Source organism: Oryzias latipes, chromosome 22 (assembly GCF_053564925.1).
Source record: "Oryzias latipes strain Hd-rR chromosome 22, Olatipes_Hd-rR_3.1".
NCBI lineage: Eukaryota > Metazoa > Chordata > Actinopteri > Beloniformes > Adrianichthyidae > Oryzias > Oryzias latipes.
This window is the reverse complement of record NC_136258.1, coordinates 3,202,215-3,226,931: the sequence shown is the minus strand read 5'-3', so window position 1 is coordinate 3,226,931 and position 24,717 is coordinate 3,202,215. Positions and strand designations below refer to the sequence as shown.

Sequence of the window (24,717 nt, the reverse complement as noted above, 5' to 3'; positions counted from 1 at the left end):
AGCAGTCATGACACCATGCTCACAATTCTTTTTCTTTTTTTCATGGAAGGCAAATATGACACCACTATTTTCACGCAGGAAAAAACCTAATAAATACAAACATTTTACAAAAACTATTTATAAACCAACCATATTCTGATGATGAAAAGGTTGATGGTTTGTTTAAAAAAATAATTGAGACACATATTCTTGGCAAAATGTGTTGAAATGCATTGTGGTCTTTATTCACCAACCTGGTGAGCAGAGACTTCTGGGAAATATCTAGGGCACTTGATTTTGGAATTGTGGATTCAGACAGCACCACAAAATGATAAATCCACTATTTACAGTGCACTAAGTGAGTAGTGAAGAAATTCGAACACAACGTTGGTCTTCAGAGTCAGTTTCAGTGGTTATGATGTAGGATATTGGAATTGAAGGCAGCTGGTTAGATTTACATGTGTTAACTTGGGTGGAAATGAATGAGATGTTTCACAGGAATAACATGTTTTCCTGGCACAGACTCAGATTCTCTTCCTCAAGATGTCTCTAAACACAGGTGGCATTAAACAGGAATGTGTGCAGGTTTTTTATTTAAACTTTCCAGTCATTTAGCCGACATGCCATCAACCTGCCATCAGGTGAATTTTTAAAAGCTGTTGCGTAAAATAGTTTTTCACATTCTGGTGCACACTTCCTCAGACTACAGATTCAAACCTGCGAACAGCCAATTTTGTTGCTGCATTCACTGAAATGTCCACACAGTTAAGATCAGCCCAGTACTAATGTTTTTTCATAGTTGCAGTACTTTAAATGTACAATGTACGCTGAATTTCACATACTTTTTGTACCGGCCCCCTTATTTTAGGCTTTTTGTTTACTGTAAAGTCATACTCCACAAAGCTATAGGAACTAGTGAATTGGGATGGATGAACATTCTTGTGTGCCAGCTATAAACTGGTTTGAGCTTCTGATTGAGTCACTAACTTCACAGGAGCCACTAAAGATGGTCATAAGGCATTCCACATGTCTCATTTGGGTTTAAACTGTCAGCAAATGTTGTGTTTGGGTTAGAGTTAGAAGGACTTTATCCCTGCTCCACAGCCTTTGTCAATGTTTAACAATAAGAATATTCTTTCTCAGGCGAGATACTCAACTCTCAAAGGCTTTGAAATCAGAAGATGCAGAGCTCTGTGTAGCAGAAAGGCTCATCCTCACCATTAAAGCCTTTGTCACAACTGCCCTTACAGATGGATGCAGGCTGTCTGGGGGTGAAAAATGGGGCAAGAAGGAAGCCCGCACAAAATATTAAAGTAGTAGAACACTCTGTGAGCCTGTAGAGGAAAAATGTTCAAGTACTTTTTTTCCATGGGCATGCTGCAGGCAAAATGTTGTAGCGAACATTTGAACCACACGTAAGAACAACTAAGGGTGAAATAGGTGAGATGCAGGCATGTCGTATGGATTTATCATTTTTTTACCCCCCCCTGAACCATGCGCACTGTGTATAGAGCTTGTCAGTGGTATTGAAGTGCTCTATGCACCCGCTCTGACTGTTAGACATGAGGAAACCAAACATTCAGGTCGTAGGTGTGTGTGCACTCCATGGAGACTTTCGTGTCATGTGCACATCCTGAGTGTGCATTGACTTGCAGTCAGTGAGGGGCCAGTACACGCACCTTACTAACGACTGTTGAGTGTGGCATGAAGATACCATACACCAGCATTGTCATAAGCACGTGCAACTAACAAGATCCTTACAAATATATACACTTATCAAATGCATAACAATTCTACGCTCCATTTTCATGACGACCCTTGAGGAGGCCATGCAAACCTTAAGGAAACTGTGAGACCCCTGTGTTCCACTTAACATGTGGCTTCTCCTCCCCATGACCCTCCACAGGCCTGGACAACCCTAAAACCTGCTGCACCCACTCTGGTCAGCCCCCCTTTATGGGTGCAGACGCTCCACTTGATTATTTCTGAAATGACAGTTGATAGATTCCCATCATATCTGTGAATTTATGATGCTGTCAGCATAAAATCAGTGTCATTTATTTTGCCGCCTGATCTTTGATGGGGATCAGAAACAGTTAAGCTTTTGCCTCGTCACTCAAGACAGAGTAATATTCCCCTTTGTGGTCACATGAACCCACACATCAACTGTTGGAGTCCGTCACAGGAATGAACTTGCTCTGTCCCGAGTAAGAACCCCAAAAGTTTGAGAGGAAAAAAAGTAAAAGATAAGACTGCAACTTGAAAGGTCAGAATGTCAGATTCTCCATTCTCATCTAAATCTCATAGTTCTCCTGCTATACGGAGGGATTTAGACATGACATTCTGTCTTCCAGCTTGTGAGGACAGACCTGTGTTTTCTTTTTTTTAAAAGAACAGCCATGCATGGTGTTGCCCTGCGACACACTGTGATCCGTCATTAGTGTACACCGCCTTCGCCCAACAGCAGCCAGTATAGGCTCCGGCAACCTCCTGAAAATGGGTGGATGTGATGGAGGGAAAAATATTGCAAGTTTCAGTTGAAGGAACATTATTTGTTTTGTACCTCCAAATTTTGTATTGGTTTCAAAACAGACAGAGAAAGAAGAGGAAAGGCTTTGATGTTTTTCTCTGACAGATCTGGAAGCATTCCGTGTTTTAAGCAATGCGTCATAAAGGCAGGGGTTTGTGCGTGCCAATAGTGCAAACTGGGAAGTGGAACCAGTTCAACCTGTAGAGAAACAGACCTGCACCCGCGTCAACATTCTGAGGATTCCACTTGTATCTATTCATCTTCTCTCATCTCAGGTCCTGCTTGTCAGAATGACGGTGCTGCCTTTAAGAGTTTGGACTTGAATCACAGCTGAAAATGAAACCAAACTCAACCAGCAGATCTATTTTGGTTGAGAAAACCGCTCATGAGGGTGTAAGAGTTATGTAATTATCATTTGCTGACACGCCATAGTCTCCATAATATGATTATCTCATTTCTATCTTTAAGTAAGAAAACAATGACCTGAAAAGTTCTGATTATACAAGAATATGATGTTCCTGTTGTTTCTGATTAAATGACCACATTCATGTCTGCAACCTTCAGTTTCCAATAAAAAGAGGCTCCATGCACTAGAAAGACAGAACTCCTCTGTGACAGTTTGTGGTGTGACAGACCGATTCTCCTTCTGCAGAAGTCTAGCAAAAGTTCTCATCTCCTGTGTGGTTCTTCTCTTTATTAAGGAAATAGTCATAACCCTGACAGAGGGCTTCCCGTTTCCTCGCTAACGCTTTAAAATCAGCTCTGATCACATCTGAGATGTCTTTATCTCCACGCTCCTCCAAACATCTAACCCTGTTTCTGAAGACAAAGACTCAAGAGGAGCAGTGACACCAGACTTTGTGGGAAAGAAGACTTTCTCTAAAATCTGCTCTCCCCTTTTTATCTTCCATTTATAGTCCCTGTGAGATGAGAAAACAGGCACTGAGACGGTAAACATACAGTCAGTCCTTCCTTTCTACTTCAATCATTTTTTTTATGATTCAGTCTTTACAACTCATTGTTAATTGTTCCAAAAACCTTTTGCATCATTCTAATTTCTTCAGAGTTTGTCTTAAAAACACCAAAAACATGATTTTTTTCCTGAATATTTTCAAAACCATTTGACATTTCCACACGTAAAAATAAAAATAAAACACGTTTCTTTATTCCAGAAATGATTCAGGAGCATCTCAACGACCCTTTTTCAGCCAAAAATGCTCACTACCAAACTCACTTTGTTTTTATACGTTCTTACTAGTTTTTTTTGTCACCACTTTTAATGCATCGTTAAAGTCCCCCTCCGATAAAAATCATGTTTTTCATGTTTTTGTAATTTTCTTATAGAAGAGAACAAAAGTAATAAAAAACATTGTTTCAATTTTGCATTTGAGTATTTCTCCTTTTAAATTGCTGTCACACTCGGCTTAAATGAATGCATTGCACAAGCTCCCTGATCTGCCCCGTCCAGCGTGGACAACCTCAGGTGCAGGAGAAGAGAAGATGGCACAGTGCTGCATTTTGGCACTTTAAGTGTGTCCAAGACTGGATTTAGCTGTTGGCCGCATGTATTTAAAATTAGACTTAAAGTTAAAGTCCCAAATACGTTCTCAACATTTGTGTCCTCTCTCTGACTGAGTGTTGCTGTCCCGCATTAACCAGAGAGAGCTAAAATAAAAATAAGAATACAATCAGGGGACCTTTTTAATATTGCCTCCATGAAAATAAGAAAAATATCCTAAAGTTCAGAAGGGCCGAGCAGACTGGCTCCCCATGTCGCAGCTGTTTGGGATAGTCAGTTATTGCGATAGCTCCATCTCCATCTCCATCTCCATCGGCCCTGCAACAGACAGGGTGGAATATTGACTTAACATTAAAAATGGCTGCCTCTGCCGCACAAATCGCGTTCGGTGTGAATGCAGTTTATCCATAACTCATATTCCTAACCTTAACTCTTCCTCTGGGTCTGTGCAGCCAAGAAAAAAGTTCAGAACTGGCTGCACGTATTTGGAAAATTACGTATGAATTATCACTTTCTTTGTGGCATTTCATTTTATGGCTATGCAAAGTGAATTCAACAATCTGGATGTGCTTGCATCAAATCAGTTCTGAGCCATGCGCAGCCAGTGGCTGTGTGGCCTACATTAGAATGTAATTCAAAGCATTTTTCATGGGCTTATCAAAGTTCTTTTTTGTGTGTTATTTTATTAAACAGCAGGAACTGGCACACACATTAATTTTTGTTCAAAAAGTATAGATTTGGAACCAAAATATGTCCCTTTTCCCCGTTTATATATCACTAAAGAGAAACCTGTGAGAATAGAGGGTGTGTGTCGTTTGTGGCCTCCCCTTGTGTCAAGCTCTTCACTCATCCAAGACGCAGCTCACAGAAATGGGAGATCACAGCTACTCAGTTCAACTCTATAATCATAATTACACCACTTTGAACATTTTTATTTAAAAGAAATGTCACAGGGAGACTTTCACTAGTAACTATTTTTGGTTGTGGAAAATTAAATGTTTTTAAATGTAACTTTTAGCCGCTGTAACAGTGTGTTTGTGATACATCCACAGACGTGGACATTTGGAATACCAGCAGTCGTACCAGATCCTCTTGTTTTAATATGAGTATAGCCTGATTCATGTGACTGAATAAACAGAATATTAAAGGTTATACTTTAATGTTCTGTTTAATGTATATTTTGGGCATGGAAGGCAAGAAGTTTTAATTATTTGTAAAATATTTGATGTAAAGAAAAAACCTAAACTAGTTAATGTTGTTGTGAGTTTTCATTGTGTCTCTTATTTGTATGCTTGAAGATGAAGTACAAGAAAAGGAATCTGGGGCTTCTTCAGACCTGAGCTTAAAGATGGACCAATCCAAACCTGACCTGGACTTTGGTTCTCATCCTGGACTACCTGACTTCAGGTGAGTTGGATTCAGTAGGAATCTAAGCTGTGTGAAGAGGAGCTACTGCATATGTTTGATCTTTAAGTTTCTGCTGTGAAGAACAAGATGAACCTTTGGGTTCAATCAGCATTAATATAATTGGAGGCAGCTAAATCCTGGGTCCCAAATGCCCCTACAGGTGAATGTGAACTGTCTGTGGGCCACAAACGGGCAAACTTGTAAGGAGGACGCAGGTGGCCTGCAGTAAATATCAAGGTCACAGATCACTCGATGAGCCAGTAGAGTGAAAATGTGCACATTTGTTTTTGTTCAGGCATGTTGCAGGCAACAAGTCGGAACGAAGGGAAAAAATATTGCAAGTTTCAGTTGGAGGAACATTATTTGTTCTCTTTGGATGTTTGGAAGTCCAAATTCTGTTTTGTAGTTTTCAAAACAGAAAGAGAGCCAAAAGGAAAGGCTTTGATGTTTTTCTCTGACTGATTGGAAGCGTAGTGCAACAAATACATTTACAAAAATCAAAGGTAAGTAAGTTTGAAGTAGGTGAGACAGAGGCGTGTCGTACAGATTTTTCTTTTTCTCAACCCTCCCCGAACCCTTCAGAATGGGCAGGGAGACCGTTAGTGCGGTTCAAGGAATATGTGCGGCTCCTAATGAGCAGTGTCGTAGTTAAAAACGAGGAAATTAGATGATTAGAGCACAGTTTGTGTGGGAGTCCTACATCATCGCCTGCACAAACCATGCATGCTGCATGCGCATGGTCAGTAACGGGCCAGTACTCAAACCTTACTAACGACTAGAGTGTGGCATAAGAACACTGTATGACAGTACCTCCTGAACATCATGAGTACGTTTAACTTACATTATCCTTACAAGTACTTCATGATACACTTCCCACACGCATGACAATGGTACGATCCTTAAGGTGGCCCAAAGGAAACTGCCTTTGCTTGAGATGTGTCCGCTCCTCTCTGTGACCCTCCCCAACCACACAAACCTGAAGCACCCGCACTGGTCAACCTCCATGAGCGCGCATGTGACTAAGGCTTTCAAAGCAGCTGTGCATGAAGTCAAGTTTCTCTATTAACACAACACAGAGGAACAACCGAAGGCCAAAGAGATTCACAAAGAGCAATGAAACAGGAAACTCAAACACACAAAGTTTGACTGAACTTAAAAGGAGTTAAACACACAATCAAAAATGTTGAAAGACAGTGGGGCTTGAAAAAATATTTAAATACTGACCCTCTAACAGCAGGACTTAAATGTTTCAAACTTTTACACATGGACACCTGAAGAGTCGTTCCCCACCCCCCATCTATAAATAAAAATATATAATTTAAATAAAATCAAAAGAACACAGCAGTTTTTATAGAAGAAAGAACACTGGCCATCCTCAAAATACACAGTTTTTCTGAATAGGGAATCAAGCAAAACGTAATAAATAAACTTTTGTAACCAGACTGTCTGTCTATTTTTTCATCAAAAATCTAACATTCTAGTCAATGGAACCTCCCCCCCCCCCTTCAAAACCTTCCTGGAAGGGCTTACCTGGACGAAAAGCTGCAGTTGCTTTGAAGATGTTTGTGTTTGCAGGAGATGTCAGCTTGGACCAGAAGCCTGCTCTTCATCATCCAGCTGTGCGTCCATGAGGAGCGATCTATCCAAGGATAAAAACCCTCACTTCAGCCGTGAACCTTCAGACGGGAAGTAAGAGATCATCTCTGCCTAACTGAGATCAGAAATCCTCTTATCTCACTGTTCAAATCCACTGCTTCATTTCTAAAATTGTTTCCACGTTTATGCAACATTCATGAGGAACCAGAGAGGCGTTTCACCAGCAACCCATCTCTGAGATTTACTATTTATTATTATTGCTGACTTAAGAAAGAAAAAAAAACATACCCAGTTTTTATTTTCCAACCAAGATGCAGAACAAAGACTTTTCTTATGTTTCTTTGATTTTCTTTGCAGTAAGTTTGATTCCTAATGACCTGCTCAGATTACAAAGCATTTTAAGTAAAGTAAAGCATTTTAAGATCTGTCTAATGGATTCCTCTGTCCAAGATTCAGCCCAGAAAAACGACCACAGAAGCCGGGTGACTTTCCTTTAAGCTTTAGTCACAACTGTCCCTATGGCTGGATACGGGTGAAAAATGATCAAACCTGCACTGGGCAATCCGGTGGCTCGCAGAAAATATTAGGTTGTAGACCTGCGGGGGGCCTACAGGTACCTAAGTATCTAAGTATCACCTGCATCTGACTAATTACTAGAGTTTGGTGTTAGGACACCATACGACAGCATCACCTGTACATCATAAGTGGGTGCAACATCCGTTGTACAAATACTACAAATACTTCACAATACACTTACCACATACACAACAATGGTACGATCCATTTTCATGCCGTCCATTAACCCTTGTGCTATCTTAAATGACCCACCCCTTACATTGACGTGTTCTCCCTACCATGACAAAGGTGGATAAAGGTGGAAAGATTTCATGTAATCCATGGACACCAGTGAAGATCACAAATCATTGAAGAGAAAAGGTTCAGAGCACTGTCTAGTGGGTCTAGATGACCCAACTCCCAATGTTAAAGTGCCTAGGATAGCACAAGGGTCACAGGGGACCTATGGGAACAGCAAGACACACCTGCGCTCCCCTACAGATGCGGCCGCTCCTCTCTCTGACCCTCTATGGATCCGGATAGTCCAAAATCCACAGTACCCCTACGTGTCAACCCTCCGTCCAGCCGCATGTGACGGAGGCTTTGAAGATGCAGCGCCAGCACCAGGAGTCGGTTCAGTAACATAGTCATTTGTTTAAAGTCTGCAAAATACGTAGCTCAAAACCACAGAACATTTCTGTAGTTTCCTCTAGTGTTTCTGGACATCACCTGATCCACAAGAGTTTTCTCTTTGATGCCACCCCCAGGGCAGGAAATACAAAAAAATGAACCATGGACACGGACAGGATAGGGAAGGCTGATGCAGTTTTCTCATTCTGCTGAATGATGCTGTGGTGCAGAGGTAGAGCAGTCAGCCTCTGACTCGGTTTCCGCCTGACCTGCCCACGTGTTGAAGTGTCCATGGGCAGGACACAGAACCCCACATTGGTCCACATTTGTGGTTATAGGTTGGCTCCAGTGTAAGGCTTCAGTGTGTGTGTATGGAGCCAAATCTGAGCCAAACGTTTTGAAAACTGAAACACAACAACTTGAAACTGAAAGCTGAAAAACTGGTGTTGAAACTCAAAATAAATACAAAACAAAGACAGACTTTGAAAAAGTGAATGATGATTTCTACAAGCTGAATATTTCCTTTATTTGTTTCAGTTTCAATTTTTTTACATCTAAGTTTCAAAACTCCAATTTTCCCTTTAAAATATTTTTGTTCACTTTCAGTTTTTTTTTTATTTTTAATGCAAAGGATTGTCAACAATGCACCTATTTCCAACATCGGAGTCTTACCTGTCCTTCGGCAGACCATCGTCTTTTGGCCCCATATGTGTTTGCATGGGACTTACTGTAAAGCACTTTGGGCCTTAAACCAAGATAGAAAAGTGCGACATGAGTATATGCCAACTTTTCAAGCATAAAGTTAAACAAACTTGGTCTTTGAGTAAAAGTATGTAACTTCTATATTTCATGCCAAACCCCGACAATCTTTTTTAGCTTTAAAGCAGCAGAAAACTCGTCCTGTCAAGTCATAGCGTCAGTTTTCTCAAAACCTTTTCTTCTGTAACTTTTTTACAGAGAAACGAAGAACAGTGGAAGCTGTGCTGAGGAGCAGCTGTCTGGTGACATCATCACCTCCCTCTGTGGTCAGTCTGTTGACATCACGTGCCTCATGTGTGTCAACACAAATGTTTTAAGCACTTCCAACACACATAATGCAGTGTGTTTCTTGTTTTGCAGTTGTTGAAATGGAGGAGCTTTTAGAAGAACATCACACCAATCTAAAGAGGAGATACAAACATGTGACTGAAGGCACTGAAGAAGCAGGAAGAGGGACACTTTTCAATTTGGTCTACACTGAACTCATCATCACAGAAGGTCTGAGGGAAGAGGTTAACACCCAACATGAGGTGAAGCAGCTGGAGACAGCCTCCAAAACCATCATCTCCAGTGACGCTTCAATCAGGTGCCAGGACGTCTTCAAAGGTTTACATGACCAACATGGATCCATCAGAGTGGTTCTGACGAGCGGTGTCGCTGGAGCTGGAAAGAGTTTCTCAGTGCAGAAGTTCATTCTGGACTGGGCGGAGGGATTGGAGAACCAAGACATCAGTGTTGTGGTTCCTCTTTCCTTCAGGGAAGTGAATTTGATCAGAGATGAGCAGCACAGTCTTCTCACTATGATACAGCTTTTCCATCCGGCGCTGCAGAGGATTCCAGCAGAACAGCTGGATGTCTGTAAACTTTTGTTCATCTTTGATGGACTGGATGAAAGCAGACTTTCTCTGGACTTCAACAGTGGTCAGGTGGTGTCTAATGTGGCCCAGAAGACTTCAGTCAACGTGTTGCTGACTAACCTCATCCAGGGACATCTGCTTCCTTCAGCTCTGGTCTGGATCACTTCCAGACCTGCAGCAGCCAGTCAGATCCCTACGTCATGTGTGGATAGACTGACAGAAGTACAAGGTTTCAGTGATGCTCAGAAGGAGGAGTACTTCAGGAAGAGATTCCCAGATGAAGAACTGTCCCACAAGATGATCTCCCACATCAAGAGTTCCAGGAGCCTCTGCATCATGTGTGAAGTTCCAGTCTTCTGCTGGATCACTGCTGTGGTTCTGGAGAATGTGCTTTCCAAAAAGCGGAAAGGGGAACTTCCCACCACCCTGACTGACATGTACTCACACTTCTTAATGGTCCAAACACAACGGAAGAAGAACAAATACCAGAAGGAAGACGAGTCATGTCCACAGAATGTGACAGAAGCTGACAGGGACGTTTTCCTGAAACTGGGAAAATTGGCGTTTGAACATCTGGAGAACGGAAACATCATGTTCTACCAAGAGGACCTGCAGCAGTGTGGTCTGGATGTCACCGAGGCCTCTGTGTATTCAGGAGTTTGTACTGAGATCTTCAGAAGGGAGAGTGCTATCTTCCAGAAATCGATCTACAGCTTCATTCACCTGAGTGTTCAGGAGTTCCTGGCTGCAGTCTACATGTTCCACTGTTACTCCAACAACACAACAGAGGTGACAGAAAACTTTTTAACACATGATAGAAACTCCACAGACTCTGGACTAAATCTTTTACTGAGTAATGCTTTGAAAAAATCTAAAACTGACAAGAAAAAGGTCTTGACTTTGGACGAGTTTCTGAAAAGAGTGATGGAGAAATCCCTCCGAAGTGAAACTGGACATCTAGACCTGTTGGTGCGCTTCCTTCATGGCCTCTCTTTGGAATCCAACCAAAAACTCTTGGGAAGCGTCCTGGGAAAAACAAGAAAAAATCCAAAAGTGAATCAGAAAGCAATCAACAACCTTAGGCAGATGAACGCTGATGCAATCTCTCCTGACAGAAGTATCAACATTTTCCACTGCCTGGTGGAAATGAAGGACCTTTCTGTACACCAGGAGATCAACAAGTTCCTAAAGTCAGAGAAGAGCTCAGAGAAGAAGCTCTCAGAGATCCACTGCTCAGCGCTGGCCTACATGCTGCAGATGTCAGAGGAGGTTCTGGATGAGTTGGACCTGAAGAAGTACAACACAACAAGTGAGGGTCGATGGAGGCTCATCCCAGCAGTGAGGAACTGTAGAAAGGCTCGGTGGGTCTACAGGAGATACTCTTTGATAACTCAGATCAGATTTCAGTGTTTCAAACCCTCTTTAGAATCTTAAAAAACTTCCAGCTGTTCAGGCTCAGCATTTCAGCAGCAGAGGGAAAGCAAGTTTCTCCTAACCTCTTTTTTCAAAAATAACCAAGCGGTTCTTTATGCTTGACGTCATACACGACTCGCAATACATTAGGAATGTTATGTCCATGAGTGCTTTTCCTAATTAGTCTGGATTGTAATGAAATATTTAAAAGTTCCTTTATATATTATTAATAATGAATGAGAAGAAACACAATTTTTATTAGTTTGATATTTATTACAAATTATTGTTATTATTTGTTATTACAAATAAAGATCGCCCGAAATAACAAAAAGTTGACCATGTCAGTGGTGAGTATTTCCACCATTTGCTGCAATGACAGCGCTCTATATAGTTTGGTCATTGGACACACTGATGATGGGTTCTATAATGTCTCTGAGGTAAGAACCTGCAGAGAAGGACCATCTACAATAACCAAATTGATTATTCAGTCTTCAGACTGCTGCACCTCCTCTGCCAAAGCAAACCCATTGTCACGGTGCCCCCGGCCGGGTCCTCCTCATCAGCTCCACCTGATGCCTCCAGCTGCGCCTCCTCATCCTCATCAGCCAGCAGACTCTTAAGGAGACCACGGACCTGTAACCGACGCTAGTTCGTTGTACTCCTATGGTGCATCTCCTGGCCTCTCATAGATTCTGGCCCTTGCCTGTCTCTTGCTTACCACTAAACTGCTTTTGTCTCCACATTCATTCCAGGACCTCGCTTACCGGAGGAGCATACCTGATCACGGGTCACCTCTCGCCGTCTCGCTCGGACGTTCTCCAACCCCAGTCTCGGATCACGCGGTTGCTGCCAACAATACCCTCCAACCACTCCTTGGACAATCTGGAAGGATACTGGAGCTCAAGTCCATCCTGACCTTTTCTAATTAAAAACCTCATTATTCTCACCTCACTGCCTGCCGAGCCTCCTTCCGGGTTCCAGCACCTGAGTCGACCACGCTTGCTAATCATGACAGAACGAACTAGCCATTCCTCCGACTCAGCTGACCCGGAGGGACTCCGCCTTGCCATCGCTCAACAAGGTATGTTGCTCAGTCGTCAGTCTGATGCCCTCTCACAAATGTCCGCTGCTCAACAGGAGTTATTCCGCCGCCTGGACAGCATCACGCACACCCTAGCCGGATTTTCGGCCCAAGCTTCTAGCCCCATCGCCGCTGCTACACCTCCCGCTTCGGATGACATCACCACCGTCACTTCCGTCTCCCCGGAGGAAAACATCCGGTCGCAGCCGGAACCTTTTCACGGTGACGTAGAAGCATGCGGTGGTTTCCTATTACAGTGCCGACTGCTCTTTCAACAAGCACCCCGGTATTATCATTCAGATCAGAGCAAGATTTCCTTAGTTGTCAATTCCCTCCGCAGCAAAGCTCTTCAGTGGGCCCAGGCCTTTTTGGCCACCCATCCACTCTCACATCTCCCCTTTGACCGCTTCATAGGTGAATTTCAACTAGTTTTTGACCAACCACGCAAACAGGAGGAAGCGACCCGGCGGTTACTCAGCCTTAAGCAGCGTAACCGTCCGGTGAGCGACCACATTATAGACTTCCGGATTTTGGCGGTTGAAGCGGGCTGGCCGGACATTGCCCTCAAGGGTGTTTTCTATCAATCCCTGAATGACAAAATCAAAGATCACTTATGTACCCAACCCGAAGCGGATACTTTTGAGGAACTTGTGACCGCCGCGCTCCGCTCTGACATACGGCTCCGTGAGCGCCAGGCAGAACGGAGTTTAACCACACGCCGGCCTTCCTCTGACGTTCCTCACCGTTCCTTTCAGGTTCACCATCCTACGACCGCTGGCGCTGACGCCTCTAGCAGCTTCACTGACGAACCCATGCAGATAGGTCATTCGAAACTCTCTCCTGCTGAAAGGCATAAACGCCGCAACGAGGGATTATGTTTTTATTGCGGAGATGCCAGCCACACTCTTTCACATTGTCCCATCCGTTTAAACTCCCGAACCCCTCGCTAAGCGACAGGTCGCGAGGGGACCTGTCGGAAAAGACCACAGAGCCTTTCCTGTTCATGCCTGTCAAGTTTTCATGTCTGAATCATGTCCATGAATGTAATGCCTTAATTGACTCTGGAGCTGAACACAGCCTCATAGACTCTAATCTCGTTCGTCAACTTCAACTACCGGTTGAAGCTCTAATCACTCCCGTTAAGGCTGCCGGTTTGGGGGGTAAATTACTCTCAAAAATCACTCAACGTACGGAACCTATTCAGCTGATTTCGTCCGGTAATCACCGCGAGTACCATCAGTTCTTTATTACCGACTCTCCTCAAACCCCGGTTATCTTAGGGTTTTCCTGGTTGCGCCAACATAATCCCCAAATAGACTGGTCTAAATCCCGGGTAGTTAACTGGAGTACCTTCTGCATGGCTAATTGTTTACATTCTGCTCTTCCCACCTCAGGCGCTGCCAAATTCCCAGAACAGGAGGATGTTGACTTGTCTAAGGTTCCATCCTGTTATCATGACCTCAAGACCGTGTTCAGTAAGTCTAAGGCCTGTGCTTTACCACCTCATAGGCCTTATGACTGCGCCATTGAACTCCTCAGTGGAGCCCCCCTTCCCAAGGGTAGGTTATTTAATCTGTCTGGACCTGAGAAACTCTCCATGGAGAGTTACATTCAGGAGGCGCTCTCTCTCGGTCACATCCGCCCTTCCACGTCTCCTGTTGGAGCGGGATTTTTCTTCGTTGAGAAAAAGGATAAGACCCTCAGACCCTGTATTGACTACCGAGAGCTAAACCAAATAACGGTAAAGGATAAATACTCTCTTCCCCTTATTTCTTCCGTCTTCGACTCCGTCCAGGTAGCCAACATTTTCACGAAACTAGATCTGCGTAACGCATACCATCTCGTTAGGGTTCGAGAGGGGGACGAGTGGAAAACCGCCTTTAATACCCCTCTCGGACACTATGAATACTTAGTCATGCCCTTTGGTCTCACCAACGCCCCTGCCATCTTTCAACGGCTCGTAAACGACGTCCTGCGGGACTTTCTTAACCGCTTCGTCTTCATCTATCTGGATGATATCCTCATCTACTCCAATAACCCAGTTGAACATCGTCATCACGTCCGGCTTGTCCTCGAGCGTTTATTGGAGAACAAGCTTTTTGTTAAATCTGAAAAATGCGAGTTCCATGTCGATTCTGTAGCGTTTTTAGGTTACATTCTCGAGGCTGGCCAAATCAAACCAGACCCTTCAAAACTACGAGCCGTGTCTGAGTGGGAAGTTCCCCAGTCTCGCAAAAAACTACAACAGTTTCTGGGTTTCGCCAACTTTTATAGGAGATTCATAAGAAATTATAGTAGCATCGCAGCCCCACTCACTCAGCTTACCTCCATCAAGGTTCCCTATGTTTGGAACAACGCTGCTGACTCTGCCTTCCATGAACTTAAAGAACTGTTTACTTCAGCCCCCATCCTCATACAACCTGATCCTCACAAGCAATTTATTGTTGAAGTAGACGCCTCGGACTCTGGGGTAGGGGCTGTGTTATCCCAGCGTGAATCACCTTCCGGCAAACTCAAACCCTGTGCCTTTTTTTCAAGAAAACTCAATCCTGCTGAGCGTAATTACGACGTCGGCAACCGGGAGCTACTGGCCATCAAGCTGGCACTGGAGGAATGGAGACATTGGTTGGAGGGGGCAGAACAACCGTTTATTGTGTGGACTGACCACAAGAACCTGGCCTACCTCCGTTCAGCCAAGAGACTCAACTCCAGACAGGCCCGTTGGTGTCTGTTTTTCGACAGGTTTAATTTTACCATCACCTATCGTCCAGGCAGCAAAAACGGCAAACCCGATGCCCTGTCCCGAAAATACAGCACCACCGACGGATCTGCTACACCACCCATTATTCCGGACTCTCTATTTGTGGGCAACCTCACGTGGGACATAGAAGCGAGAGTGCAACAGGCCCAAGGTGAGAAACCCGATAATACTAACTGCCCGCCTGGTACCCTGTTTGTACCCGATAGGCTCAGGTCTGATGTCATCACCTGGGGCCATTCGTCTAAGATCGCTTGCCACGGTGGGGTTCGCCGCACCCTCATGCTCCTTAAACGCCGTTTCTTCTGGCCTTCCATGGAAAGCGACGTACGCGAATACGTCTCTGCCTGTACCACCTGTGCCAGGGCCAAGTCATCCAACTCACCTCCTGCTGGTCATCTCCATCCTCTGTCTACGCCCAGCCGACCCTGGTCACACATCGCCGTTGATTTTGTCACTGGACTGCCTCCTTCTCATGGTTACACGGTCATTTTTACCATCATTGATCGTTTTTCTAAATCTGCTCATTTCATTCCCCTCTCTCAACTGCCCACAGCCACCGAAACAGCCCAGATCCTGATTAATTTTGTTTTCCGTCATCATGGCATACCATCCGACATCGTGTCTGACCGGGGTCCACAGTTCACGTCCCAGGTCTGGAAGGCCTTTTGCTCCGCCCTCGGGGCCTCCGTCAGCCTCTCGTCGGGGTATCATCCCCAATCTAACGGCCAGGCCGAAAGGGCCAATCAAGAACTTGAGGCTTCCCTACGCTGCCTGGTGGCCCAGAATCAAGGGGATTGGTCGGATTACCTCGTATGGGTGGAGTACGCTCACAACAACCATCCTTCGGCAGCGACGGGTATGTCACCTTTCGAGGCATCGTTGGGTTACTCACCACCCTTGTTCCCTACCCAGGAGCTCGATCTGGCGGTGCCCTCCGTGCAGTTCCATCTCCAGCGCTGCCAGGAGGTTTGGCACCAGGCTCGGACTGCTCTCCTGCGTTCCAAAGAGAGTAACTGCCAGATCGCGAATCGTCACCGAGTGGTGAGTCCCTCTTACCAGCCGGGGCAACAGGTGTGGCTCTCTTCTAGGAACATTCCTCTCCAGGCAACCTCTCGTAAATTGGCTCCCCGCTACATCGGGCCTTTTCCCATCGACCGTGTAATCAACCCCAACTGTGTCCGCCTCAAGTTACCTGCTGCCCTCAAAATCCATCCTTCATTTCATGTGTCCCAAGTCAAGCCTGTCCACCAAAGCTCCCTTTGCCCGCCGTCCGCTTCCCCTCCACCCGCCCGGCTCATCGATGGCGCCCCGGCCTACACCGCCAGCCGGGTCTTGGACGTTCGGCGCCGGGGTCGTGGATACCAGTACCTGGTGGACTGGGAGGGTTATGGCCCGGAGGAGCGGTCGTGGGTCCCGCGCTCCTTCATCTTGGATCCCTCCCTCGTTGACGACTTCTTCCGGGCCAACCCCGATCGCCGCCCTGTTCCGCCTGGAGGCGGTCGTTGGAGGGGGGGTACTGTCACGGTGCCCCCGGCCGGGTCCTCCTCATCAGCTCCACCTGATGCCTCCAGCTGCGCCTCCTCATCCTCATCAGCCAGCAGACTCTTAAGGAGACCACGGACCTGTAACCGACGCTAGTTCGTTGTACTCCTATGGTGCATCTCCTGGCCTCTCATAGATTCTGGCCCTTGCCTGTCTCTTGCTTACCACTAAACTGCTTTTGTCTCCACATTCATTCCAGGACCTCGCTTACCGGAGGAGCATACCTGATCACGGGTCACCTCTCGCCGTCTCGCTCGGACGTTCTCCAACCCCAGTCTCGGATCACGCGGTTGCTGCCAACAATACCCTCCAACCACTCCTTGGACAATCTGGAAGGATACTGGAGCTCAAGTCCATCCTGACCTTTTCTAATTAAAAACCTCATTATTCTCACCTCACTGCCTGCCGAGCCTCCTTCCGGGTTCCAGCACCTGAGTCGACCACGCTTGCTAATCATGACACCCATGTTGGCCTCAACAAATGAGACACACTGTACATAGTGAGACTCTTATGTGGAAAACACTAAATGAGGTGAAACTATCACCCCAATACATTTGCCTCCCTATCCCAAAAACCTGTGAAGTCAAATAAACACTGTTTACGACCTCCACTGAGTTTTTTCCAAAATATCTCTAACTTATTGTGAGTAGTGTATATTTCACTGATTGTTTCCTTGAAGCTATTCTGCATAGTCTAACATAAGAACAGGTTGAACTGCTGGTATAGCCAGATATCTCTGAGCTGCGAAGGTCAGCAGAAAATGGATGAATTTTTTTTTTTCTCCAACTCTCTGAATGGCTTTACCAAAACTTTAAATTAGTGAACTTCAGCTGATAAAAAACAAACCAGATGAAAGCAGCTGGGTTCATTCCAACATCTCCCTGTCTCTGCCTTCAGACTTTCTGACTGTGGACTCTTAAATACTCACTGTGAGGTTGTGGCTTCCGCTCTGAAGTCCAGCCCATCCCATCTGACAGAGCTGGACCTGAGCGGGAACGCCCTTCAGGAATCTGCATTGAAGATTCTGTCTGCTGGACTGGGGAGTCCAAACTGCAAACTGGAGACTTTGAGGTTAGAAAAAGTGCTTGCTTCTCATGTTTTCAGTTTTTTAATGACTGTTTAAAGCTGTTCACACAGCAATTCAAACTGAGCTATAGGGTGATGTTCTGATAGACTCACAGAGGAAATCAGATGTCTGGCTTTAACAAACCATATTACAGTCAGCCGGTCAGGTTGAGGCTTTGTGTTGGAATCAGCTCAGGTTTTGCAGCAGAGGAGAGTTGTTCAGAAGAGCGTTGGGGTTCAAAGACAGAACCCATCAGAGAGATTCATTTGCAGATTTCCACAAAATTTGTCTTAGAATTTCTTTCCTCTTCAGGTTGGTGGACTGCAGTTTGTCAGAGATCAGCTTTGCTGCTCTTGGTTCGGCTCTCAAGTCCAACCCGTCCCACCTGACAGAACTGGACCTGAGCAGGAACAGGCAGCAGGGTTCTGGAGCCAAGCATCTGTCTGAGTTTCTGGAGAGTCCGGAATCCAAACTACAGATTCTGAGGTCAGACTGTATGATTTGGATGCACTGACATCTATGGGGTGGGGAGTGATTGAAAAAACAGATAAAAGTGCTCAACAACTTTATGGCCATAAATACGTTCTTCTGAATTCTTTTTGTTTTCAATATGTATATGATTCACTGTGATTTCTTAATGTGTTAATTTTTTATCTACACTTCTCTGCCGTGATTCCACCGTCTTCTCCCCATAACGCCATCTCTTCTCTTTATCCTCTTTACTCCTGTGCATCGTCCAATTCATTTAAGAATAACTAAAGTATATTCAGTCCTACTTCTTACCTGCAACAAAAATAATCTGGCAATTGTTCAATATTAAAAACAGTTTTTACTTGAAGTAAAGAACGACAAGAAGAGAAAAAACACATTGAGGTAACACCTATTATTTTCAAAGAGTTAAAAATCATATCAATGAGCTTTTATCTTTCGTTTTTAGAATATGAAGTTTAATGCTAAGTTTAACCGATGACAATCATTTCCCAGTAGCCAATAGGCTCAAAGCCCCACCTCCACGTAAAAGTTAGGGTGGACCCCAAAAAGGAAAATACTGAAAATTAGCTTTAATTGAGAACTGAAAGTGAAGAGGAAGAGAAACAGAAAAATTGAAAAAAAAACTATTTTTTTAATTTGATCTTTTGTTTGTTTGCTTTTTTGTTCAGTTTATCAATTTGAATTTGTTTATTCAAATTTACAATTATTTTTAAATGTTCTAAATTTCCTTCAAGTTTACAAAGAGTTCTATTAAGTTTCAAACAGTTTTCACAATTTTAATGTTCTTCATCTTTTAACTTTCTTATTTCTTCATTTTGTTGAGCTCAATCTTCTCCCAAAGAACAGACCAGGGCACAGCATATGTATATTAATCTCAGACTGATGATTAACATCAATGACAACATCTGAGAAACTATTCTTGTTTTTTTTTGTGAGTTATTTAACATAAAAATAGCACAGATGTTGGTGACTCGGTGTGGGTAAACCATGCATTGTTTTAGGTCATAACATAATACTAAATCTTTTTTGCTAGGTTTTTAAGTAAAAATAACTGTGGACTCCGTGGTGCCTTAACATCAGAATAACTCGACATTTATATAAAGTAGCTGGGAGGCCAGTTCTTTTCATCTTAATCCTGCTAACCAGTGTTCCTGCGCAGGTTCCCCATGACTCTTCTTCTTCACTTATCCTGTAAAAACCTGACAAAGCGGATTTGATTAGAAAACATTAACATGCTAAGGATTCTGTCATGATCAATTTGAAGATATGAAAAGTGTCCAAATCCTGATCAAATTTGGCATTTGCACGTCTGAGGGAGGAACCCTGTTTTTATGATCAACACAACAAAAAATATAGTTAGACCAAAATCAGCAGATGTTTAGTGATAAAGAAGAACATGTAAAATGTGTGATGAATGTACAAAGAGAGTTTACATTACTGACTGAGTTTTGCTTGATTTTCTCAAGTCATTTTTATTTGTTTCATTGGAGTCAGAATCCTGACACTGTCACTGACTACCAGAATTTTTTTATTTTTAAATGATCTGAATACTTCTCAGTTGAATTTTAAATCACCTTTTTGGTTTTTGCAGACTTTCTGAATGTGGACTTTCACCGACAGCCTCTGCAGCTGTGGCTTCAAGTATGAAGTCCAACCCATTCCATCTGACCAAACTGGACCTCAGCGGGACCCACCTGCATGACTCTGAAATGAAGATTCTGTGTGCGGTGCTGGAGAGCCCACACTGCAGACTGGGGACCCTGAGGTCAGAACTGTGGAGGTTGCTTTGTGCTTCAGACTTGAGGTTTGAAGTACCAGACGCATTCAGGTCTTTCTCTTTCAGCCAGCCTGCACTGAAAACAGACAAGACTGACAAAAAAGAATCACATCATGACATAGCAGTAATTCTTCTAACAAGGTCCAAAGACAGAAACAACATTGATCAGTTTGGTTCCAGTAGAACCCACTGGCTATGAGAAGCAAGGAGTTGATAGACATTGTAGATGAGACCAACATCTGGGAAATGTGGTGAAAGTATTCTCCCAGATGCCAGCAGGAGAGGATCGTCCCTTCCAGATCCCAGCTTGTTCACATGGAAAGATGGACTCTCGAGTGCAAAGGAAGACCCAGGTTGATTGCAATAGGGATGAGGATTCTTGTGATGTGAAAGGGTCCTATTTAGCAGCAAATCAGTTTTCTGGAGCCCCCTTGTGGGCTCATGTCTGTGCCACACTCTGTCACCCACCCTCAGAGGCAGAGACCCGTCAATAGCTGAGCACCACTGTGAAGCTCTGCAGGTTCTTCAGTAACCACGATGGGAACTTCTTCTTGTTGCCTCAGGACCAGATGGGGGATTCCAACTTATTTTGATGGGGAAAGAGTTGTGGCCAGTATCCATCGGCTGCCTGGAAAGGAAAAAAAACCTGTGGAGTTGACCAGCGTCTTATTGCAGTTTAAGGAATCTGGGCAGAACATGTGTTCCAGTTTTTGGGGCTCATAGCTCATGGTGTAATCTCTAAGTCTTGGTTGAGGTAAACTACCTGGTCATTGGTGTAAAGATCTAACACAGAGCTGACACTGACCTTGAGCCCTAGAACCTTGCAGTACTCTTGCCAGAAGGAGCTATAAACTGAGGTTCATGATGAGGGGCCATGTTTTCTGAGAGTCTATGCAGTCAAAACAAGAGCTGCAGAAAAGAAAGACTAACTCTTTGGCAGAAGATAGTTTTGGTCATGATAATGTCAAGAAGATAGCTTTGTCTTTAGAACAAGGGAAGAACCGTCATGGAAATTAGAGATTAAGAGGACTCAGGCAGAAGCAGTGCATCCACCTCAACATTGAACATTTAGGAAGCATTGGACTGAACCAGGATACATACTGAAGAGTGATTCAGAAAAAGGCCTCGCTGCCTCCCTGATCCCAGAGGCAGTCCCTCTTTACAGAAAGCTCAATTCCCACAGAGTAAGTAATAACTGTTCTGCCCCAAATGTGTCATAATCTTCCACTGGTAAAGACCACCAACCAGTCCCCTCTCTTTTCACCAGACTACTAACATCATGGTTCTGTCTGCTTCACTGTGCCAGGCGATGTAAAACATGGTAAATGACGTATACTTACATAGCGCTTTTCTACCTACAAGGCCCAAAGCGCTTTACAGTCACAACCCATTCTGGATCTGGGCACTCCTCTGGTCCCAACCTCCCACCAGAGGCAAGGTGGGGTTGAGTGTCGTGCCCAAGGACACATGACTCATTGGTGTGCAAGGCGGGAATTGAACCTGCAATATTACGATCATGTGTCGGCCGCCCTACCACAGCACCACGGCCGCCCCCAAGACATAGAGGGGGCAGAATTCCAGAGCAATGGCAACATCAGAGAAACCATATATAACCATATACAAGTGAGAGGAAGGCTGTATGGAGAAGCCAGGATGGAAATGTGTGGCTTCAATCATATCACAAGACAGACTGATGATACATGAGGGGGAAGAACCTCTCCTAAAGCCCATATGAGTGTCAGATGCACCTCACTTTAAAACGAATGATTGATTCTCAGAAAATTCATCTTTCTTTCTCCTTCAGATTGGAGAACTGCAATTTGTCAGAGATCAGCTTTGCTGCTCTGGGTTCGGCTCTCAAGTCCAACCCGTCCCACCTGACAGAACTGGACCTGAGTGGGAACAGGCTGCAGATTTCAGACGTGAAGCACCTGTCTGCGTTTCTGAAGAGTCCAGAGTGCAAACTTCAGATTCTAAGGTCAGACTCCATGATTTTGATGCACTGACAGCAGAAGATGTGGTGACATTAACCTTATTTCACCTTATGGGGCCAAGTAATGTGAGCATTTAATTTTTTTTTTTGGTGTGATTATAAGTAGTCCGGAGAGTTGTTGCTATGATAAGGCATACAACAGTCCTTAATGTCACGAAGAAACGTAAAAATGTTTCGTTTTTTTCTGAAGTACCAAGATAACATAACAGTTTTTTTGAGGAAGAAAGGTAACAAATAATGTAATTTATGTTAAATAAAAATTATAATATAATCAATATTATTTGTTGATCTGCAAACGTAGTTACAGTGGACAGTAATCATTTCAGCTAAAAGAAACAAAGCAAAACCAGCCAAAGAGGGAAATGTTCATCTCTTTAGGATTCATGAGAAGGCCAACTCCAGGGAGGTGTCGTTCCTTGTTGTTGTGCTGAAACATAAGTTGGAGTTGATGCAAGCTGCAGAGCTTCAGAGATGGTGTCTGGACGTCTTTGCTGAAGCAGATTCTGAAGACTAGCTTAATTTCTGTGAACCTGTTCTGCTCTGACCCGACACTCTCTGCTCAGACTGAAAGACTGTAGTTTGTCAGAGATCACCTGCACAGCTCTGGGCTCGGCATTGAGGTCCAACCCATCCCATCTGACAGAACTGGACCTGAGCAACAACTGTAACCTGCAGGACTCTGGAGTGAAGCAAGTGTTGGGGGTTCAGAGGAGAAGCAGACTGAGGACTCTGAGGTCAGTTCTGTTCCTGATGCTTATCTTCCAGATTCAATCCGCAGCTGAAAATCTTTGATGGCTGGACACAAACACCAAAGAATGCTTTAGTTTAGATCTTCTGTTTCTTCATGAAGCACAATTTCTGAACACAATAACAATGACTCTGCTCAACAATGCTAATGCCTATGAGATTTCAGCTGTACTCCTGTGTGGATCAGAACCCTCTGTTTGGGTCCAGGTTGTGGAACTGTGGCTTGTCAAAGATCAGCTGTGCAGCACTGGAATCAGTTTTGAAGTCCAGCTCATCCAATCTGACAGAGCTGGACCTGGCGGGAAACAAGCTCCACCATTCAGATGTTGTGCAGCTCCTGAGTATGATGAACAATTCCAAGTACAAACTGAGGACCTTCAGGTCAGTGAAGCGCAGCTACTTTCAGCAGCATTGCAGTCAACTCAACTTTAACTCTACTGTATCAGATCTGACCTTCAACCAAGCAGCTTTTCATCCCACTAGCCTTGGGTAATACGGTAATCATACGTAAATAAATAAATAAATACGGTAATCAGAGGTTTTGTCGTGTTTGACACGACAAAAGGTGCACCAGGTTTTTAAAGCAAGTTAAAACATCCCGGTAAAACCAGCATGCTAGTGTGTTTTCAAAAAGACAAAACTGAGTTGGTTGTGATTTATTTTTTATTTTTTCAGTCATCAATGAGCATCCAAAAATCCATCAAAGTCCTCATCTTCTGAATGTGAAATGAGCAGCCGTGCGGCTCCTCATGAATGATGCCGGTTTTTGTGAAAGCTCGAAGAACAGTGCAAGCAGACACGTCATTCCATCTACAATCCATTCGCAAATTGAGGCGTAACTCGCCCGGCGCCGCCTCACAGTCTTAGTGAAAGACTAGCACTTGGTAAAAGGAGCAAAAGATGGACAGATTTTCATTGTAATCAGCTGGAAGTTGCTGCACCGCCGTAGTTGTTGCCCGGATAGAAAGATGGCGCCGTTTCATAAAACGAAAGCACCAAAAGGGATCAGATTGAAAACTTTCTATTTTCATTTCCTCTGCCAGTATTACTGCCTTCAGTCAAATGGTGAGTGTAGAGAGGCTTCTCCCAGCTGTTCTCTGATTGTTAATCCATCGCTCGAGTCGGTTTTCCAACTCAGGCCACCTTAGCTTGTTTCCGCGGAAACTCAGCTCCGTCTTCTTCATCTGTCGGAGTTCGTTTTCCAGCTTCCTCCACTTGTGAACTATGGATTCATTCATCTGGAACCCCCCGCAGCTGCTCCCATGTTCCTCCACGTAGCTGATACCTTACAGTTTAAACTGTGTTTTCTTTCACGTCCACACTTCCCTCTGTACCGTTCTCATGCTGTCCTCTCCTACGTCCTCTTTACCAAAGTCGCACAACCACACAACACAGGGCGCACCGTACATTTTGGAAAAGACATCAAGTGCCTAAAGTCCCAGTCACAACTGCCCTTGAGGGTGGATAACGGCTGTCTGTGGGAGGTCCAGATCCTGCTGCAACATCTACTTTAACACTGGAGATGTCGCCAGCGACACCTAAATAAGACAGACTCTTTGACATACTAAAAGTCTTCAACCTTTTGGTGTTAGACTCCAGCCCTCGAGGGCCGACCTCCTGCACTTTTTTCAGAAACCCTGCCTCATCTGCAGGTGATTTCAGTTGTGTTTTGCCAAAAAGAATCTACAATAGCAGGTTAGTTGGAAAACATGTAGGACACCCTCCCTCAAGGCCTGAAGATTGCGGTTTACGTGATCAATGTGAATCAGCTGATTCTGATGTAAAGAAGAGCGACTTTTCACGTCGGCCGCCGTGGTGCCGACATTTACTACCTAAGAAGGTAGTAAAGCACTATTTACTCTAAGTGCGCACCCTTCACCATTTTCACCGATATGCAGCACATTACTAATGTAAAGTGTTACAGTGCATCACACTGTAAAGACGCTTTTCTCCATGACAGAATCAGCTGATTTGCATTGATTGCATTATCATTCATTATCCGCACAGGCTGTT

General features: G+C 44.3%; 1 protein-coding gene and 3 long non-coding RNA genes across 4 annotated transcripts in view; 2 read left to right on the top strand and 2 right to left on the bottom strand.

Annotated features, from left to right (window-relative positions):
- Window positions 1-24,717, top strand: part of LOC101168908 (NACHT, LRR and PYD domains-containing protein 12-like) — a 30,144-nt gene that overhangs the window by 2,248 nt on the left and 3,179 nt on the right. The window contains exons 2-11 of the mRNA XM_078940266.1: window positions 5,327-5,435; window positions 7,011-7,124; window positions 9,174-9,241; window positions 9,336-11,193; window positions 17,527-17,700; window positions 18,008-18,181; window positions 19,779-19,952; window positions 21,769-21,942; window positions 22,521-22,691; window positions 22,912-23,085. Coding sequence (XP_078796392.1) covers window positions 5,377-5,435; window positions 7,011-7,124; window positions 9,174-9,241; window positions 9,336-11,193; window positions 17,527-17,700; window positions 18,008-18,181; window positions 19,779-19,952; window positions 21,769-21,942; window positions 22,521-22,691; window positions 22,912-23,085 — 3,140 coding nt within the window. The 5' untranslated portion in view covers window positions 5,327-5,376. The remainder of the gene's footprint in view (window positions 1-5,326; window positions 5,436-7,010; window positions 7,125-9,173; window positions 9,242-9,335; window positions 11,194-17,526; window positions 17,701-18,007; window positions 18,182-19,778; window positions 19,953-21,768; window positions 21,943-22,520; window positions 22,692-22,911; window positions 23,086-24,717) is intronic.
- LOC105357004 (uncharacterized) lies at window positions 11,775-12,191 on the top strand. The gene is made up of 2 exons (XR_911035.3): window positions 11,775-11,911; window positions 11,998-12,191. It is a non-coding gene; the product is annotated as an uncharacterized LOC105357004 (long non-coding RNA).
- LOC144988920 (uncharacterized) lies at window positions 12,018-12,337 on the bottom strand. The gene is made up of 2 exons (XR_013653009.1): window positions 12,193-12,337; window positions 12,018-12,127 (listed from the first exon to the last, which is right to left on the bottom strand). It is a non-coding gene; the product is annotated as an uncharacterized LOC144988920 (long non-coding RNA).
- Window positions 16,849-17,090, bottom strand: LOC144988921 (uncharacterized). The gene is made up of 2 exons (XR_013653010.1): window positions 17,024-17,090; window positions 16,849-16,958 (listed from the first exon to the last, which is right to left on the bottom strand). It is a non-coding gene; the product is annotated as an uncharacterized LOC144988921 (long non-coding RNA).